Source organism: Dufourea novaeangliae, unplaced genomic scaffold, assembly GCF_001272555.1.
Source record: "Dufourea novaeangliae isolate 0120121106 unplaced genomic scaffold, ASM127255v1 scaffold109, whole genome shotgun sequence".
Taxonomy (NCBI): Eukaryota; Metazoa; Arthropoda; class Insecta; order Hymenoptera; family Halictidae; genus Dufourea; species Dufourea novaeangliae.
Genome location: NW_015373997.1, coordinates 1,813,236 through 1,834,181, shown reverse-complemented (window position 1 = coordinate 1,834,181; position 20,946 = coordinate 1,813,236). Strand labels below are relative to the sequence as shown.

Genomic DNA, 20,946 nt, shown 5'->3' with positions numbered 1-20,946 from the left:
CTAACACTTATACATGGTGTTAAAAAAAAACCATTCAATATTTATATCGTACATAGGACACATTGTACTGTGTAAAAAATCGGCAAGAACTGTCGAATCCCGTTAGATGAATTTACCGAAAGAAAAGAATCTTTATCACGAAGAAGGCGTATGAAACGCCCTGCAGTTATCCACGCGAAAGCGCGAAGAGACCAAAGAAAGATCGCGGTCGCGTAAAGGATTAAGCAAGGGAACACAGTGTTTTAGTACTCTCGAACAATGTTGCGGGACGTGGAGCCACCGGAAATGAAGAATCCTAGGTTACAAATTGCGCGCAATATTTGTACCGTAATCTCCGTGGCACCGAAGTTTTCTCGTTTGAGCGGCCGATCGCGATAGCATTGTGTTCCCGCGCGTCGAAGAAACTTCAGTCGTAAGAAACACTTGTCTCGAGGAGACCGTCATTCTTCCCTCCTGCCCCTTCATGGTTTTAAGAGTTCTGGCATTCCCGCCACATCCACGAACGATCCGTGGATCCTGGCTCGAACCCTTCCGCGCAGTAACGTCGTCTTAGATATACTTGCCGAGGGGTTGAAAGTTTCCCGTCGCGTTTCTCCGCCACATGGATAGGGTTGAACGTTCGCCGGCAATTAATTCGATGCCTCGAACAATGCGGGCCGGCACAATCGTTTCGGATTAATTGGCGCCGTGTGCTGGCGAAACTGGGAGAATCCTCGGGATTGTGTCGTGTGCTGCGGCGGAAGCCTCGATAAACTGACCGTGGAAACTCGGTCTAATTTTCCGGACGTCCTTTCTCGTGTCTCTTAGTCCCGGATCCCTGGGTCCGGGCGCAATTTACATTTATACGGATCGTCGGCGTAGAGAATCGACGAGCCGTTCGATTGGTTCCTACTGGACGGAAACCAGGGAATCGTCAGGATTGCATGTACGTGACAATCTTTCCGATTAACGGGGAAATGCTTTTGTCTTCCCACAGAGTGATCGAATGGCGATTTTTTTTATACCTTAAATATTTGGTGTTTCGATCGATTGTAACCAGAATTATTAAGGATCTATGTTTTCTGGGTACTGGAATGGTGAGAAGAGCTTTACTTAGTTATTGTTACATATACTTTCTAGCAACTGGAACGTTTCACTCGGATTTACCCTGCATAGAAGGGGTGTTTCGAAAGTTCTGGGATTCGTTTCCGTCCCTTCTGTCAATACATTTTTTTTCTAAGAAATCATGTTATTCTGTCATGTGTAGACACATTCAGCTGAGACTACGTGACTTTTATATTAAAGAATTTGCAAATTTAACTATTTATATCTTCATTATATTAATGTTTACCGCTTTGTTAATTTGACACCGAGGGATACATTAAGTTAGGCACACGAGGAACGGATGAGGATGAACTTGAAAACTAGTTTTGCGCTGAAATAAGTGCCTACAGTCGAACGGAAATTATTTTCCAAAATCACAATGTAATATAAGCTAAAATCAATATAACAACAGATTTCTAACACGATTCCCAAAACTTTGGAAACATCCATCGTACTTTAACGAAATAATAGAAGAGTGATTGCAGAGGGTAAGACGAAAAATAAATTTTCCGTTCCACCCTCGCGTCAGCATCGATAAAAGAGCCGTGTCCTCCAAGAACCTAGTAGTTCACTGATTTGAAACGGGTCCCCGAATAAAACGAAAAGTCAGCGTGGAAACACAACGGGAAATTACATTCGCGAAATCGTACGTACCATTTGTTTTATACTCGAACCCGCTCGGGGGATACCAGAAGATTTTCAGCGTCCATGGATCGGCAAGAATTGCCTGTAATAACGTCCGGGTAGGAAAACATCATCGGCCAAAAGCCTGGAAGAATGAAGTCCTGTTCCACGTCCAGTTTTTTTGTCTACAATGTAAATCTTCTCTCTCATCTCCGTCGAGTCTCGCGTCCGCGGACGATTCCGCGGGTAATATGCAGGAAACTGGACGGGAATCTTCTTCGGTCCGCCATTTGATTTCTCCTTCACGGGCCAGCTCGTCCATCCGTTGGACCGTAAAATTGCGGGAGTAAGATTATTTCTTTTCCCCCCGTTTTTCCCCGTTTTCCTGACTCGCGCACTGTCCACCGCTTCGGCGTTCGCCTTGTTCCGCCCCGTTGTCTTCCTCGTTAGTCAAGAAATAGCGGAGAACTCGACGGACTAATAAGAAACCGAAGGGTGGATCCTTGTCTTCTATGGTGCACTTATGGGAGCACTCGAGCGAAGAGGTCAGGGGGGAAGGTAGCATGAGGGACGACCTTTGGAAAATTAACCTTGGACCCATGTCCAGCTCGTGTCACTACCGCGGATAGATCGTCCCTGTAGATCGTTGAACCTCCTGCAGGTCGTTGGCGTAACGTATGTATTTCCATATCGTCGTCGCGGGGTACATAATTATTTTACGAACCGTGCACACATTGTTATACCGGGAACCGACCGAGGCTATCGCGCGTATGTATCTACCGGCATGGAGTTTATGTTTCTTTTTTTTTTTTCTTCTTTTTTTGTTACGACCGATCGAGCCTGTTATTGGGCACTTAGACGGTCGTTGGAATTATCAAGGGACCCGGCCGGCTCGGTCGTTAAGCTCGAACTTTCAAATTAAAAAGTTACGGTGCGCCGCTGCGTGTACCGCGCATTAGGAAACGATTCACGGTCGGTACAATGTAACCGAAGTTATCGCGATCCCACCGTGGGAACGATAAACGCGCGCGGGGGTAATAATCTCAAAGGGTTTAGAATCGTTGTAAATTTTCGCGGCTGACATTAACGGAGAAGTCGCGTGCCGGTGCTGTAACACGGTGGAACGCGACAGCGCGCTCGCGGACGCACTAAAAGCCGCCCAGACGTCAAACGTCGGACACTGTTTCCGAGAACCCGAGTTCACCTGGCCAGACACACCGAGCCTATAAACCGATACCAATTTCTTTTCTTTTTTCCCTTGTTTTTTCCCCATATTTTGCATACCTTTAACGGTGCTTTTGATTTATGCGCGGAGGGCGACCCGCGGTGCACCGAGACACGGCAGGGAGTGCTCGTCCCTTCGGTTCTCGAGCTGGTTCCGAACCCTTTCGAAGTTCAGATTGAAGTTCAGATTGCGTGAACGTCCTACCCTCCAAGATTTTAATGAGGTTTTGCAGGTACGACGGAACGCCGTGGAAATATTCGATGCGTCGTCAGGTGAGCGAGCGGAGGTGGTTAATAGTTTTCGTCAATTTACGAGATATACTTACAAGTAGGACGACAGTTAATGAATACACTCTTAGAAGTATCTACTCTCAGTGATCCCGACGGTCGTGATATTTCATGAAAACTCCACGCGAAACACGATTCGAGTGGTCGGTTCTTTTTTTTTTTTTCGTCGCAGAAATCCGACGGAACACATTTTCGACTGGTTCTCGTTTGCTTTCCGTTTGCGAATTTCGAAGTTCGCGGGTCATGATTTCGAGCACGGTCTTTCCGCTTTCGCCGGAACGCTAACTAATTAAGAAGCGATGCAATTAATTTTCCAGCTTATTAAATAATTAACTCGTATCTCGGGGCCTGTTTTGCCTGAATAAGCGTTCGTTTCCCCCTGTTCCCTCCACTCTCTTGTTTCGACTTTCCTTCTTCCGTGTTTCTCCCCGTTGCCCCTCCTCAGTCAACCCGGAGAACCGAAAGCTCCGCGGCCGACGTGCGTTTCCCTTCGCCCACGCACCGGCGAACTTCAGCCTTTCTGCCTGGGAGAACTCGATAATCCCGACCTGGTAATTATTTAAACTTTTCGACGGGTCTAGTTCCCGGCAACGATGGGGACCGAAACGAGACACGCCGTCTTTGCGGTAATTTACTTTTGTTTCCTTCGTAACCCGGCCTACTTTGTCTCTCCCTCCCTTTGCCTTTTGTAGGACTTCGTATTTATTTGGGCTCGGTTTAATTTCCGTTTGGACGATTTTAGTGCGCACAATGGGACGGAGAACGGTCTCTGAGAGTTGACTTCTACAAAAAATTATTGTTCAGTTATTTTCCCTCTTCTTACCCTCGATTTTATACTGTCTCGAGGATTTCGCTGGATCAATGCGATATTCGAGTATGATGTGATGGAGTCTATGGTAGACAAGAAATGGGCTAACGAAGGTTAACTGTTGCATTGGGGTGGCGAAAAAGTTCGTACGACTTTTGACGTTAATTATCTTCAGGCGTTCTGAAACGCAACTGACTTTAATCCAAATCTGGAAAGGAAATGCTCAGGGAAGTCGCATGTACCCCAAAGTCCTGGGGGGATGAATAATATTTTCCGGAATATATACTTCACAAGCGGGTTTCACCACGACAATGAGCCGTCTCGTAGTAATTGTCATCGCGACTCGCGGTTATTATTTTAAATTTCTCTGGCCGCAAAGCAGATAAGAATGAAGATAAGGAGGAAGACGGGGCGAATAATGGAGAAGCGGACAGAAGATCGTACCGCTGCATCGTCGCGCGGCTTTTAGCGTGTGCATAAAACCGGGAATGTTTCTCCTGTTCGTTTTGTCTCGCGGAACGGTTAAGAGGGTACGGAGTCGATTGGAAATCGAAGAGAGTGGAATCCTCGGTGGCGCGCAGGAATTTTTATTTATTCCGTCTCACCGTTCCGATCGCGCGCGACCGCAAGATAAATTTCCCCTTTTCCCCCGTCGTCGACGATCGTCGGAAGAATTATTGCTAATGATGTATCTACTCTCTTCGTGAGGGCTGGAATACTTCTTCCGTGGATTCGAGGAGACGTATTCATTTGCGTATGTACACTGGGGTTCAGAAGTATTTGGACACCTGGCCTGTATGAAGAAAATATAATGTTTCATAAATATTACACATTTTGAGCAACTTTAACTAGTTCGTATTAGCGTAACTGTTGTCCATACAGCTTTAAAATTCCCTAGACAATATTTATTTCAGACCTTCGACAATTTTGTAATACCTTATTTCATTAACTTCATACACGATAAATATCCCAATACTTATGAACGAGTGTGTAGGAGGTACTCGTACGAGAAATTTCAGGCGAGGCAGCCACGAACTTTCGATCGTACGAATTATTTGTTAATATCCATTTGTTTGCCGACCAAATGAAACACACTCGATTAAATAACCTCAAAGCCGCATGTTTACGTTTCCATACACGGGCGGAAAGTATACAGAATCGATAGACAGTTCTGGGGGAGGATACGGGTGGTGTAGCCATTGGTGCATCTGCGGTCGAGAACATCTCCGCTGTTACTTCCCCGCGAATATAGAACTTTATCGTATTACCCTCTGCATTATTCATTGAACATTCTGCAACATTTATGTCGGTATATCGCATCTACTACCCCCGTTTTATAAAAACGGAAATGGAAGTTAATGAATATATGCGAAACGAGCTTCCATTTTAAAAATTATTTCCTAATCGTTTTTAACCTTTAGAGGACGGGAAGCCTATTTTGGGGCTCCAAAATGGTCGCTCATTTTTGATAGTACATACAACAGTACAGGGTGTACTGAAGAGATGAGTACATCAGATTAACTCGGAAAGATGACGTTTTAGCAAAAATGTTTGAGGGTTCAGAAAGATGCTCCTTATAAAGACCTTGACATAGGGTGCAAATTTAAAGGTCATTTGAGGTTTATTTTTTTTTTAATGGGAACCCCTGTTTTTAGTACCAGAAATGGAAAGAACGGTCGTTTCGATCCAAGGATGTGACCACACACCTCAACGTAAAATGTTACGTTCTTTTAATTCCCGGTACTAAAAATTGGGGTTCCCATCTTAAAAAAAATCGAACTGACCTCGGAACGACCTCTAAATTTGACCTCTATAATCAATGGTACCATTAAATGCCTATTTTTAATCCCTAAAACTATTGTATGAAACATTTCTTGCTAAAACTTCATCCTTCCGAGTTAATCTGGTGTACTCACCTTTTTGGTACACCCTGTATAAACAATATATGTATAAAAGTTCTACCTCGAAAATATAAAAAGTCATAAAAATATCTCATATATATAAATATTATATATAATATATGATATTATATAAAGTTCGTTCTATACATGTTAAAAGAACGACTGTACATGCCTTTCGTCGTGGAATTTAGAATTTCTATTTGATGCTATGGTTCTCGTTTGCGTTCTACAAACAGATCGGCAGGTTCGTCGATCGACAATGTGTCCGTTCAATTCCTGCGAGATTCACGTATCTACTTACGCGATTCTGTCGATTTCTCTTTCTCTCTTTTCCAGCGAACGTATCGTTTACCGGAGACAGTAACTTTTACGAGGGGATACGCTCGAGGATCCGCCGTGCAGTAGGCAATTAAAGAAAACCGTCGTCTTACGTACCGGCTGGCTTCCTCCGGGCAAACGGTAGCGAGCAATGGCCCATCCTCGGACCTTTTTTGCGGGGGCGGAGAGGAATCGGAGGTCATTCTGTTAACGACAGCTTTCCTCACTTCGTCACTTGAAAGTTTAACGACGCGAAGCATTCGTACCTTTCGGCCGGAAAAGTAAATTGTTGCTTTACGCCGGCAGTAATTTTAAAGTCGACCGTAAAACTGGAGCACCGACTCCGACGCGCTGGAAATTGGAACTCGACACCGTCGCGTCGCCCCGTCGTTCCAGTTCTTTTCTTTTTTTCAACTTATATATAACGCGTTTCAAAATACACGTTCGTTGGATTTGCTTCCAGTGTATTTTCTCAACGCCGCGGAACGCGAAGTAGAATTGAAAGTAGCTCGAGATTAAAGCTGAATAGCAAAAAGACTGGAGAGGGGATAGAAACATCGTGAACCCGAATGAGACCATTTGAGGCGGTAGTGCTGGGCGGAATTCTTATGAAAGAATAACACGTGAAGTTAATTCTAACGGCCGTTCCATGGATTAACAGGATAGCGATGAACTATTACCCACTCCACCATTACCGCGGCGTTTCCCTCGGTCGATGGCTCTGTTTACGTATAATGCAGCGAAAACTCAAAGTCACCGAAGGAATTTTTTACAGGCGTGTTTCGTTAAGAAATTTCGATTCTCCCGCGATAACAAAAACAAGAGGGAAACACCCTGTTCAAACATCGTTGCCGTTCACGAGAATCGCGCGAAGCTGCCCATTGAGGGAAAAGAGCAATAAGTCCTCGCGAGTATTCAATTAAAGGCCGTTCGAATTAAAAAGTACCGAGCAATTTATCCCCGGGACGTATAAATATAGTTAACGGCTGAATGAGCGCATTCCCTTGCTTATTACGGCAGAGAAATGATTTATAGAAAACTTTCTTTCTTTCTTCGTCCTCGCCTGGTGGCGGGGCCGGGAGAAATACGCGAAACGTGGGGCCCAGCTACGTCTCTCTACAGATCCTCGAGTTATAGTCGAAACGAGCCTCTACTTTCACCACGGACGACGGAATATTCACAGCCGCTTATTACGAGGTTTCTCACCCCTCCTCCTCCAACCCCTGGGGTGTCCGGGGTCTCGACAACCTACGACCTTCCACGGTAGACCTCACCCGACCGTCTTAGTACCCGAGGCGCAACCCTTCGCGAGACGACGACCCAGTGGTCTCCGCGGAGCGCACTTATTTCGGCGAACGTACGACCGCGTAAAGAACGCCCACCGCCACTCCCAGCAGCCGACTGTTTCTACTTTAATACGGGATTCAGGCGCGTTCGTTAATTTTCTTCCTTCTCCTCTTCGCTTCCTCTTTGCTCCCGCCCCACTATCCTCCGACCCGCGACCCGTTGTTCGGAACCTTGAATGGAACCGGGCTCGAGGTACGGACTAGGTCGTGATTTTTCTGAATTCTAAACGGGAATTTGGATGGGCAGTTGAAATTTTTGCCTTCGGCATATTTGCTTGATATACATATAGGGTGGGCGACGAAACGTGATCGGCTTCGATTATTCTACTGCTGACTGGTTCGATTGTATATTCTTTTGACTAATATAATATGATTCAAGGAGAACTTTAAGATAATTATACGAAATTTTTTGTTAACCTTTTTTCCCAGGAGTTTCAAGGTTACGTTTAGTTTTTTTGTACAGGGTGAGTCAATAATACCATCTAAAATAACACAAAAAAAATTTATTGAAAAATTTATTTTAAATTTAATGAATTACATAGCATTTTAAGGGACGGATACAATTTGATTTTTTATATCTTATTCTCTCTTTTAAAATACTGTTGTTACACCCTGTATAACACATTCAAGACACGTCCGCTTTCCAAGACTATCTGGCGGAGACACTTTTGTCAATTTGTTTTAAACAAACTCCTCTTGGCAACCTTTCCGATTGAATCATCTTCAAATACATAGATGGATCGTAAAGGTTGTTTCACTGGAATGCAAGGCGCCTTTTCATGGCGTCGGAACCGTATAAATAATATTACAATTTATTAAAACCTTTATCTTATTCCATTTTCCAAGTTAAGAGATACAAGATAATAGATAGAATTCAGATAGGTTTATTCAATAATCTTGAAAGTATCAGTACGTTCTTCCTCAAGTTTTTTAGCGCAAAGATTAAGTAATAAATCTTCATCAGCGTCATTTGCATCGCACCAGAAACAGAGATGCTCCAGTTCTGGTTTCTTAGATTCTCGATGTCTTAAACACGAGTACTTTGTACCAAGGAGCTCGACAGGACGGAAAAGGTCGTCGTTACGCGCGGATGGAAATGCCAATGGCCGGTGGATCGTCGCCCGGTGAATTATAGGGAAAAGCTGCTTCACGCTGAGAACCTATTATCGATCCTCTCGGAAACGAATTACTGCTTCCGGTGTGTTCGATCAGCGGCTGATACGAGGACCAATGATTATCGGTCCAGAAAAAAACAACGAACGAGGTGGAAAATTGGTGGCTGGCTTTGATTTTTATTCGACGGGTAGTTGAGATAGTCAATGGAGTCGATGACCCGATATTAATACGAAATGTTTCACACAATATTTCACCGGTTAGCCAGGAGATTAAAATCTGTTAACTAAAATCACATAAAATCATCGGTCACGCAAAAAGTAATCCAAAATGAGAGGATTTTTCGCGGGTTTTTGGTCCCACGATTTGGAACTGAACTTTTTACCAGGTGATACTTTACGATGAGATATCAGTCACAACAAATTCTCAAGTTGAATCAACAATTAGTTTCTGGGATATGACAGGTTAAAGAATTCAAAGTTCATTAACGCGTCAGCTTATACAATGTACGAAATTTTCTGTCAGTACGATAATTTAAACAATTTTTCCCAGAGGTGTGCTGACTGTTGACAACGAATTTGAAATTAGATTTTCAAATTCCACAATGGCCGATTCAACATGGTGGAAAATATATTTAAAAAACACTGTCTACACCGATATTTATTTTTCTTGATTTTAATTCCTTTATATGGTAATTACGTTTCCCGAGCAGGCTCGGTTGCCCATCGCTGCTGTAAAACATCGTTGAAATATTTTTAGTGGCTCACCGCCATCATTTCACGCCGGTTCGTATCCCGAAGGGGCGGCTAAACGGGGTTCCATCCCGGCGAGTTCAGAATAGAGGAGGCATTCACGAAAACAGTCTCGTATCCCCGGTCATTCGAACAAAAAGAAAAAAGCGGAAACAGATTTTTTTTAGTACCCTCCGACCAGTGCTCACCCTCGAGGGACAAGATTGGCCAGGCGCGGACCTAGTATTCGAAACGCGTCGAAAAACGATTTATCCGACCTCGCACGATGGGCGGCTCGGCCCCCCATGCGCGAGACACCATCGCGAAACGCCGGTCCAAGAGTCTTATACCATAGTACACACGACCTCGGATCGTTTCTCGAACATCCATTACGCCTCCATATTCCAGGCGAAGTCCTTCTCGCGGTGCGGATCGTCGTTTTATTTCGTCGGAGTTCCACGCGGCGTTCCGTCGTAGCTGAGCCGTCTTCCCCTCAACCGCAGATGCCGACAATATTACTTTCTCTGATCCCTTTTATGGATATTGCCACGCCTCGTGTCCCATTATACACCAATATGCGCCTAGGAGCATTTATTCTACGTTCGTTAGCTCCGCCACTTCGACCACGATCGAGCAACGTTACAGAGTCACGGATCATTTCTGGACACGTTCCCTGGGAAATTCGACCGTCCACGAAGAATAGGAGTAGCAACGTCCTGCGATCAAAGGGCGTCGTGCAGAGTCGTGCGGGGATCGCCTGGTCTCCAGTTACTAACACGGTCGGGAAGATTTAATCCACTGGAAATTCTGTCTTCGTCTAGCGCGCCCTGGGACGTTGAAAAAGAAAAAAAAAAAAATTGTCGTAAAGTCGGAGCAGACACCACGGGGTCAGAGACTGAACGGGGAATAAAGTATCAAACGACGGTTCTTGGGCTCCGGTTCTTTACGACTTCGGTAGCGACGCTCGCGAAAAGGCGAGGACGGGTCTCGCGGAGCAGTAAAACGCTAATTGGCAATTTACGGAAGGGATTATCTAAACGTCCCATCGGCCCCGACGACGTTCGACTACCGTGTCATCGGTGACGAGACAGGAACACGGGAGGGGAACGAATAAAAGACGTCGGCTGTAATGGAGAATAGGTTTCAAGGTCCTGTTCGCCATTTTACGTACTTATGCACATACACTCCAACTCGTAGGTACTAGCACACTTATCGAATGTGCAGTAAATGTTACAAGGTATTGCTGCAAGTCTGAAGTAAATATTGTTCAGGGTATATCAATCATCGGATATCGAATCTCTGTAAATCTGTATAAAGCCCGAGGGGTTGCCACTGAAATCTCCTACGGATTTTTCTGATATACAGCTTTCTAGATGTACCAAAAATATTTAGAACAACACTGAGATCTTTATCGAACATTTTTATTAAATACTATTTTTTATTATAACTCGTTATATACGTAATTGTTAAGTATAATTCGTTTTCATATGTGACTTCATGCCAGAATCTGACAACTCGCCAAATTATAGAGCGATATTCGTTCGTTTTGTCTCTGATAAAGATTTATTTCTATATAAACGACTCTGCTTCGTTAACAAAGTGAAATAAATGCAACATCACAGAAATCTACATACGTTAACACTGAATGGGGTCTATTAAAGAATAAAAAATGACGGAAAAACTGTAGGAAACGTAATTTCAATAACAATTGGCGAATAGCCAGAAGCAGAGTGGCCGATATGTCCACAAGAAAAATTGTAGCAAAATATTCAAATGTGGGGGATCCAGGTTACCCCGTTCAAGGATTTAATGGTTAAAGCTTAACCCCTCAAACGGGTTAGTATAAGTATAAAGTCATCGCTTTTGGCAGTTCAACGTCCATACATACTTTCTTATTTTGGTAATATTCAGTTGTAATATATTAAATACATTAATATGTTAATAGTGAGATGTATTAAATCAAATCAATTGTTTCACTAGACAATTACCCGCTCGAGGGGTTAATGGACTATGTTTCTGCTACTCTGAAGTAATAAAAGTGGTGTAAAATATATACTTTTCACGGAAGATGACATTTTCTTTATACACACCAAGTGTTCACATACTTACGAGCGGTGGTGTACATCGACGCGCGACTTCAGCAAATAAACTCGCGAACGTAAATCGTATACCCGGTGTCTTGAATTTAGCACGTTTATGGAGATTTAGCAACGCGCACAGAATTCTTGTAGATAGTCTATATCCGTGGATCCAAAGCCGTTGAGACTCTCCGAAAACGAGTCCGGGATTTTTGTTTCTCGCGCTTCACAGCGATAGACACATAATAACGATCGTTGTACCCTTCCCCACTACCTTCCCCGATATTCCTTCTCCTCCGTCGTTTCGCATCGAAAGCCTTTTCCCGTGGCGCGGCTAATATGTCACCGAAGACGGGATACTGTACATAAAATACACGAACGCGTTTGGTTTACGAGCCGATCAGATGGCGGGCGTATTATTACGGACGACGACGGTTCCGGGATTCCTTCGTTCAGCGATAGACGATAAAGTTTCGTTCCACCAGGATGGTCTACAGGTTTCTTAATCCTTGGTAGAATATTTGTAGAGTCCCCCCACTTGGAAAACTTGTTCGTTCTCCCGGACGGCTCTGTTCTGGTGCTCGAAAATTCAGTCGTCTGCTTCTTCGGAAAGTTCGTTCCATCGTGTCCCCTAAAATTTTAATCTCTACTCGAGACAGGAAACACCGAGAACTTCCGTTGAAAATTCTTCAGCGAACAGAGAAAAGGCGACGAAACAAATCAGAGATCGAGGTCACGTTGCTTTCGAAGAAGACGCGAACTTCCGAAAGAGTCCATCTCACGAGGAGTGTATCAGGCGGGAACGAGTGTCGCACGGCGCCCTACACGACCGTCTTCTCTGTTCACGGTTCGTGAGCGTAACGCCTGCTTTTACGTTGATCACTATTCACAGTCAGGATCCGCATCACGTTGATTATTCGAGAACGTTCCCGTGACCGTGCCCTACACACACGGGCAGTCGACGATGCCCGGCGATAACGCCGGTGATATCTGCTCGCGGGTATCTTTGGACGTTTTATCGACGTCGTAATTCACCTCGAGACGTCCCGCGGATAATTCCGCGGGCCTGGCGAAGCCGATTTACGATCTTGGCTGTCGGCCACCGGTATCCCCGTGTTTCCTTTCCCACCCCGGATATTACTTTTCCACGGGATAATGGAATCAAATGATGACTCGCGAGAGGGATGCACGCGACTATCGAGCTTTCGAGCTTGATTCACGGATTCGCGAATAGGACGATGGGTCGTCGGAGATAATTGAAGAACGCGTGGGACGAGAGTGAGACCTTAGATTGAATGTACAGTAACAACCACTGAATGGCCAGACATAATGTTTACGAAGGGGATCGAAAGGTTCGTGGGATGTGTACACGTGTTATAGTACTGAATGAAGTTCTTTAGTGATCATTCGACTCGCTATCCATGATCTAGTTGTGTCCAGTGTTCCCTGCACTGACAATAGTAGTAGCGTCTTTGGTTCGTTAGGAATCAATGAAAAACTAGGACAAAAAAGATGAAATACAACATGACTTTTATCATTAACATGTTGATGCCCGTTGGCCTAGATCTGTGTCATAAGCAGGAACATAACACGGTCGTGACGGGGGAGAAATGAATGTTTCCTTTTTTATGTTTTTAGTATCAATATGTCATTATAAATATTCCAGAAGACATTTAATAATAGAAAGTGTTTTTTTTAAATGGGAACTATAGCTCCCATCAGGTTGTAGGATTTTTCAATTAGGTAAATCCTTAAAATATTGGAAACCGTGGATTACTAGTACCAAACTATTCCTTTAGGCTTTCACTTGTGGCTATACAAGACTTATGAGTTCCTTCCACAATGCCCCAAAGGTGTCCATTTGATTGAAAGGGGCAGGGCACTATAGTTCCCAAGGCGGCCACGAGATTCTCTCATGTTGGGAACTACAATTCCCATTCGTACCGAATGTGTTAAGGGAAACAGGCCAAAAATCGGACACCATCGTGTTCACACTGATCCTCTAAGAGATATTACATAGTAACACGTAAGATTATACAGTCTAGTAAACCATTGGAAATCAAACCTTCGTGATGAAGGTCTGTAGCACCGCGATACCCAAAAGACTGGAACAGGCAAGCAAGACAGCTCACAGAGAGGTCCATTATTAATCCTCCAGTTCGTTGGGCTCGCGGGCAAACGTGCAACAGCGGAACCGTGTGTAACGTGATTTCCTGTGGCTCTTTGTTCCCAGATTCCGAGCAGTCTCCGGCTGTGTACTTGAGGGACGACCCGCTGTTCGGCAGCCTGCAACTGCAACAGCACAGCGAGCTCCGTGCACCGACTGCGGAACGCGCGGCGTTCTATTTGGACGCGGCAGTCGCAGGCCGGCAACGGGAGGACGGGGACGCGCACATGCTCTACACCCTTCACGTTTATCAGTACAGCGTCGCTGGCAAGGGAGGAGGTGAGGGCCTCGTTCTTTTTTTTTTTTTTTGCGAACGACTTCTTCGTACTCTTCGCCCCGCTCGTAAAGTACATTTATCGTCGATGCTTTTACGCGGACGCCGCAGACCCTCGAAGCTCGCGGCTTCGTGTGGCTACCGATTCGCGGAATATTGGCGACGCTGAGTGGTCGCTATCTCTGACACCGGAGCTATCTTAAAACGACTGTTGTTTCTCCGAGGGGAATCGACGAAGTTGTTCCTTTAACGACTTTCTCACGGTTAACTGTGTTATCTGTAGTTCGATCGTAGAGCGTCGAGATCAGGATTGTTATTGAATAAATTTATTTTTGGAATGATCCTTTCTGGATCCCGTGGGTGGAATCAGGTTCTGTTATAGATAAAAGAGAGATCTGGGTTAGGTCCCTAAAAGAGGGATAATAAATGATATAATTCATTAATTTCACCCAGCAGTTATGTACATAGCACGTAAAGTACCTTTCATCTCGTATAATAATCATCTGGAATTCCATAAGCGTGATCTATTAAATTACGGCGAACCACCGAATACATTTCTCGATCATCTTCTTAATTCCCCAGTCGCCGGCGGCAGAAGCAGGCTCCACTTAATGGACCTCGGCAATTCGGATCGTGGCAAATCGTCGGGTGGGATCCCCTTATCCGGGCTAGGGAACATCCTGCTGGCGATCTTTAACGGGCAGAAGCATCTGCCGCATAAGGAGCACAAGCTAACCCAATTACTGAAGGAGTGTCTCGGCTCGTTGACGTGTCACGCCGCGATGATCGCCCACGTGTCCCCGAACGCCCAGCACTACACGGAGACGTTAACCACCGTGCAACTGGCCTCCCGGATCCATCGAATGAGGCGGAGGAAGATCAAGTTCGTTGGCGGTGGAACGCAGGGGACGGGAAGCGGTGGAAGTTCAGGGGAGGAAGCTGCTAGGCAGAACAGCGAGTGCGATCCAAGCTCCAGCGATCTGTCCGCGGACACCGTGATTTACGTTGGCCCTAGCACAGACGACGCGACCGATGGCGAGCATCCACCCGTCTACATACCCAGCCTGAACTCGGGCGACAACCGTTGCGCTATGGGCAAAGTGTTGCGTGGTTCCGCCGCGGAAAGACCGTCGAAGATCCCGGAGGAGCGTAGTCCGGCGCACAAAGCGACGAAAGTGGTGAAATCGTTAACGCAGACTGCCTCGAAGCAAACCTCGCCAGCGCACACCGCGACACCGAAAGCCAGCCCAGCCAGAAAGTGCAACGCCGCTAAAGTGTCCGCCTCCAAATTGAACGATTCACCCGGTAGCAAAATACCAGTAGCAGCTCCCAGTGGAGGATCAGACGAGCAATGGATAGACGGGCCGAGGATCTCGAAATCGAAGGTCGCGGAAGCCAGGCACATGCTGAAGGATTCTCATCACAAGAGAGAGACCTGGATAGATGGTCCCATGCAACTAACCGGCCCGCCCACCTTGCAGATGCATGCTCAGCAACATTCCTCCGGCTACGGTTTCATGGACAGCCACAAGAAGAGCATGATCAGGAAGTGGGTCGAGAATCAATCGTCTCAGATCCAGAGGAGCAAGCACACCACGGCGAGGATCGAATCCTCGAAGATGTCCGGCCAATCGTCGCAGTTCAAGGAGCTGACGACGTTCAAGACGTGCGGCGGCATGGACGACGACGACACTTCGTTGTCCACAGCGGAGAGCGACAGCTTGAAGGCGAACGAGATCGAGGATATCACCGAGAAATTGGGCGTCAAGCTGAACCTGTTGAACGTCAAGTCTAATACAGATTCTGGTTTGGATCTGACGGCCAGTCCGGTTATGGACGACAGTGTGGATAAAGGGAGGCTGGATCTGCAGGAGGACGAAGACGACGAAGAGGAGATCGTGGTCCCGCCACCGTTGCCTCTGATCGAACCCCTGAGCAATGGTGTCAGCCGGGAGGTCTCGATGGAGAGCTTGAATCTATCGCATAAAGACATCGTGTTGCCCTCCAGGCACTCCTTGTCTTCCGAGGACGAGATTCTGGAAATCGTCGAGGTCGAGGATTTGGAACCTGTCCCCATGCAAGACTCGTGCCTCCAGGTCACGGAAGAGGATATCGCGTTGTGCATGGGAGAGAATCCTTTGCCCGAGAGCGATCAAGAGGAGCATCCTCTAAGAATCCTGAGCCAGGAGAATCTCACCGTCGTCTCGACCTTTACTGGTAAATTAAAAATTCCGTCTAATTATTCCGGACTATTACCGATTGCCCCGGTTGTTCTTTTGAGTCTCGGGACCGTCGTTCGCCGGTAAGACGGGCTCAAGGGACTCGACTTAATCTTAGACTGTTACAAAATACCGCAACTATAGAATATTCAGGATTTTTCTCGACAATATTTCATGACGTTTATAGTACGTCCTATTCCGCGTTACGACCAATCTGTCTCTCCCCTTTTCTCTTCATTGCAAGTGCACTCGAATGGATGTCTTCGAAGATTGTTCCACCGGAGAGTCCGTTCTTAGATCCACCGAGCCCGGTAATAGCGCATTCGATGGAAAACAATCATATCGAAAGAAAGCGAGAGAGGAAGAGAGAGAAAGCCGCGTAGGATTGCAACGGAGCTGGAGAGAGATGAGGAATGGAAGCGGCTCGATATAATTACTCTAAGAGGCAGCTTCTAGTTAAATGCACTCGTTCTTCTCTATTTTCCCCGTCTTATCTGTCTACTTCCTTTGTCCTCGACGTCGAACCATCCGACTGGAGAACCAAAAAAATCTGTCAATTTCCAGACTCGATGTCGGTGATGTCGGACACGGACCGGTACAGACCGCAGTATCCACCACCGGTTGGCGCAGGTGTACTACCGAGGCCGTACTTCGACCACGAGGACTTCCTAGAGCAAGAAACTAGGCACAAGTTCGATCAGTTGGCCCGGCTACACGAGCTATACCAGAGCAAGCTCGCGCTTGCCAATGTTTCCAACTCCGTGACCTATCAGAGGGAGAACTCCTCCAGTGTTAGAGACGCTCCATGTAAGTTTTTCCAGGTTTATTGGAGCAATCTACAATCGGTCGGAACATTAAGACATTAAAAACATTAGCTATGAAATTTTCATCATTCGCTAACTGTACTTCGGATGATCTTGCGAGCTACATTTAAGAACCTCTGATACGACGAATCTGTAATCATTCGAGTAATTAGTTCACAATTATTCTATCGCAATTGAATGAAACGATACTGTCGGTTAACCACCGTTGGTGTACGGCAGGTATAACATTAACACAGGACAAATTCTAGCCGCCCCAGTCTTCCGTCCGCCGTCGCGCTGTCAATCGTTGTCCCTCTCCGACATGATGTTCAACGACAATGCGAGCAATCACGGCAGCATCTACAGCGAGCCCGCGTACATCGCCGGGAAGTCCGATCAGGAGAAGATCTGCGATAACTGTCGTCAGAGCATGTCCAGGCCGGCCACGGCCTCGTATTGGTACCCGAACAGCGTCGCGCACATAGCCAGCCCCAGACGGTACTGCGGCAAGCTGGGCGATTGCAACATCTCTAGTCTGAGGCATCCCGACGGCGCGTCGAATCCTAACCTGAAAGAGGAAGTGGAGAGGCTACCGGGAAACGGAGCCTCGGGTTCCGACCCGGAGGAGGAGTACGTCGAGGCGAAGAAATTGTTCACTGCGGCTGAGAGATCGGAGAGGACTGTCACTGGCAAGTCGGACATCGAGGAGGATCTCAAGATACAAGGTAGAGAGAATGTTCGCTATTAATCCCTCGTGCACTGTTCCATAAATTGTTGCATCGCCATTCCTTCAATTACACTTGGTGTAAGATAACATCGAATTAAGGAGATATACAAGTTTTCCTGACAAGGAATACAATTAAAAATTAAAATCCGAGTCTGAAATTAATCCGAACAGTGCACAAGGATTAAACAGAGGAATTGTCGAGTTTATATTGGAATTGAAATTCTAACGTCGAATGACTTGGCCTACATTGATACATGGAACGACACCACACATGACCGATTCAATCTTCTAAATTAAAAAATGGGAGCATGTAAATAGGCTGTGATAATAAGAAATAATAAGAATACTGTTAAGAAATTCTAACGTTATCCTAAGCTTCGTAAATGTCTTAGGAGTTTTTCATAGGAGATTCTATCTTCTAGTAACAGCGCCACCACAGTTGTCGATTCCATCGCCGGCTCCGTCTTCGGGTCGAATGCAACGGAAGATCACCAGTTTGGGCTCGTCGTTCGGTTTGAACAAGGAGGGCTACGATTCCGGTGCCGATTCCACGCCCCGAGCAGCGAAACTCTCACCGGCGACCCTGTCCAGGCATCGCGCCGAAAGTTCTGGCTACGACAGTATTGTCAGGGACAGCGAGACCAGCAGCATAGCGAGCGATTCCTCGAGGCAGACCAGCGCTCTTCAAGAGCATCAAGGTAGTGAACATTTTCCCGTGGTATCGATACGTTCACCTTGGTTCAATCCGAGAAACACAAATTAAACGGAAGTCTGTCCAACGAAAGTCAAAGTTCGCCCGGAAGCGTTCCAATTAGCGACGGAATAATTAATTAATAATTGAGTGTTCCGCGCTAGTCGATCTGTTGCAGAAATCGTTACGATTACTCCGAGATTATTCTCAATAGGAAATTCTCGCGCGATCTTTTTGCACGTTTTAATCGCATGCTCTTTCAATCTTCTTCCCCCTGAAACTCCTCGCAGTTAACGCGAACGGAATTATTAACGTCACCGCTGATGCATGCCATTGATACAGCTCTACGATTCTTGATACGTTCCGCCAGACACGCTCTAACGAGAAAAAACTTTCCCATTAATACAATAATGTAGATGGTACATTTTAATTAGCGGAGTAACGAGTAAGCTGTAATTAACACGGCGATCCTCGAAAGACAGAGGAACCGAGTAGGACTTCTGGCTAATATATATGCTTCTAATTGTCATTCAGTTTAAACTCTAGATATTTCTCTTACAAATCCACGCATGCCTGATAATTTACAATCCCTAATATAAAATTGGAACATCATCCAAAACGGTTAGTCTCCGATACCGTTGGAATTCGACGAAACTTCCTAGAAGACAAAATGGTTCGAATACAAAATCTCTTTCGATACCGTCATTTTGGATGATGATCCACAGGAATTTTTGATGAAGCGTCAACGACATTGATCTCTCGAGATGTGGATCGTGTCGCTCGCTTCACGCAATCCCGTGAGAACGATGTGCAAAACCCTCTAAAACGGTCCCTCCGTACGGTGGTTTATCCTCAGGTGGCGCGCTGGGGGTTCTAACCTCGACGTTGTGCGGGTGTTTCAGCGGTGGAACAGCGGGCGGCAGAGTGCGGGCTCCGGTCACGGGCCCATTGCCGGGCCCATCTGCCAAGGGGGCCGTCCGCGGTCCCGGGGATACTCGCGTACACAAGCGAGGACGTGGACATCCTGGACAAGCGCGCGCAGTTGCGCTCGGATCCACGTGGCACGATGTCCAGGATACACAACCTGCGACTACGCCAGCGCCTTCTTAGGCTCGAGCTACGTGACGCTAAGAGGCGGCTGATGGTGCCCGACAGCCGTTGGACCTACGATCGTAAGTGTCCTCTTACAATTTATCTCTAAGAGAAACGGTAATTAACACATTCGATTCGGATGGGAACTATAGTTTCCAACATGGACGAACCTTGCAACCGTCTTTGGGGCATTGTGGAGGGGATTCATACGTCTTGTGTAGCCACAAGTGAATTTATCCAGATCAGTGACGTCTAAAGGAACAGTTTGGCACCAGTCGTTCACAGTTTCAGAATTTTAATAGCAAGTATTATTACAATCCCACGGCCGGATGGGAGTTACAGTTCCCATTCAAAGATGCGATGAAAAAGACACTTTCTATTATTAAATTTATAAAAGAAGAAAAATTCTCCGGGTCATGGAGTCAGAAAAACGATTACGGACCGTCCCGAAAGTGTTAAGACTCTATACAACTTCTTTTTAGAGATGATATAATAGAAAAAGGATAGATTTAAAGAACATTTACCAGAGTAGATGTAGATTTTTCGAGGTACATTTCGAAAAATGTAACTGCCAACTGTATTTCGACGTTGCAGTACACGTGGAGAACGGGATGGACTGGCGAGATCCGTCTTTCCTGGAGGCTCTGGAGGCGGAGACCTGTATCCTACAGAAACGGGTCCATGCTTGTAAAAGCCACGTTTTGTTGGTCACCTGCTTCGACTCTTGTCCCCGGCAACAGTGTACGCGGCAAGCGGGCACATCGCCGTCTGGGATACGGATCACCTAACCTAGACTTGGATCAGCGCGAACCACCGCGTGCTGATCGTAACCCGCGAGAGAGGAGGGAACGCCGACACCGATTAGAAAACGAGACGAGCGAGGTCGCTGATCATGAGAGAACGGGATTGAACGATGTCGCTCGACTCCGTCCAATAGTTGTTAAAATGAACATAGTTATATCGTCGTGATCGTCGTCGTACGTCGTCGCTATTGTTACACGTGTAATCGATAATAAGAAAGCTTTCGCCCACTTCCACCTGACACGGTAGGGAACGTCGTTTTGTCGCGCATGCGGCGCCGCGACGAGCTCGAGGTGTGTCCTCACCGTATCCTTGCGCCTTCGAGGACGCGTATTCGGGGAACCGTGTGTGCATGAGGTTGCGAACGTTTAAGAGTAAGGAGAGAAAGAGAGAGAGAGAGATGTTAAAAACGATGTTACGATTGTTGGCGGAATAGCCGTAGTGTACGCGGGTCGACCTTAACCCGGTCGGATAACTTGTTGACTTAAATAATATAGCGTACGAGATGGTGCTGCAATTTTTTTATACCGATCGTCAGAGTCGCAACTTAGGTAAATTTAACCGAGTCACTTACCCCCTAGTCCCGTGTCGGGGGGCCGACGAGCTAGACACGCGACTTCCGATTACAAAGACTGTTTTGTTGTTGATCGAACCTGAT

The 20,946-nt window shown here is 46.2% G+C and overlaps 1 protein-coding gene across 1 annotated transcript in view; it reads left to right on the top strand.

Moving 5' to 3' along the window:
• Window positions 1-20,275, top strand: part of LOC107187963 (kinesin-like protein CG14535) — a 132,049-nt gene extending 111,774 nt beyond the window's left edge. The window contains exons 6-12 of the mRNA XM_015576171.1: window positions 13,748-13,960; window positions 14,538-16,172; window positions 16,739-16,981; window positions 17,247-17,702; window positions 18,127-18,405; window positions 19,298-19,567; window positions 20,082-20,275. Coding sequence (XP_015431657.1) covers window positions 13,748-13,960; window positions 14,538-16,172; window positions 16,739-16,981; window positions 17,247-17,702; window positions 18,127-18,405; window positions 19,298-19,567; window positions 20,082-20,275 — 3,290 coding nt within the window. The remainder of the gene's footprint in view (window positions 1-13,747; window positions 13,961-14,537; window positions 16,173-16,738; window positions 16,982-17,246; window positions 17,703-18,126; window positions 18,406-19,297; window positions 19,568-20,081) is intronic.
• Window positions 20,276-20,946: the final 671 nt, after the last annotated feature.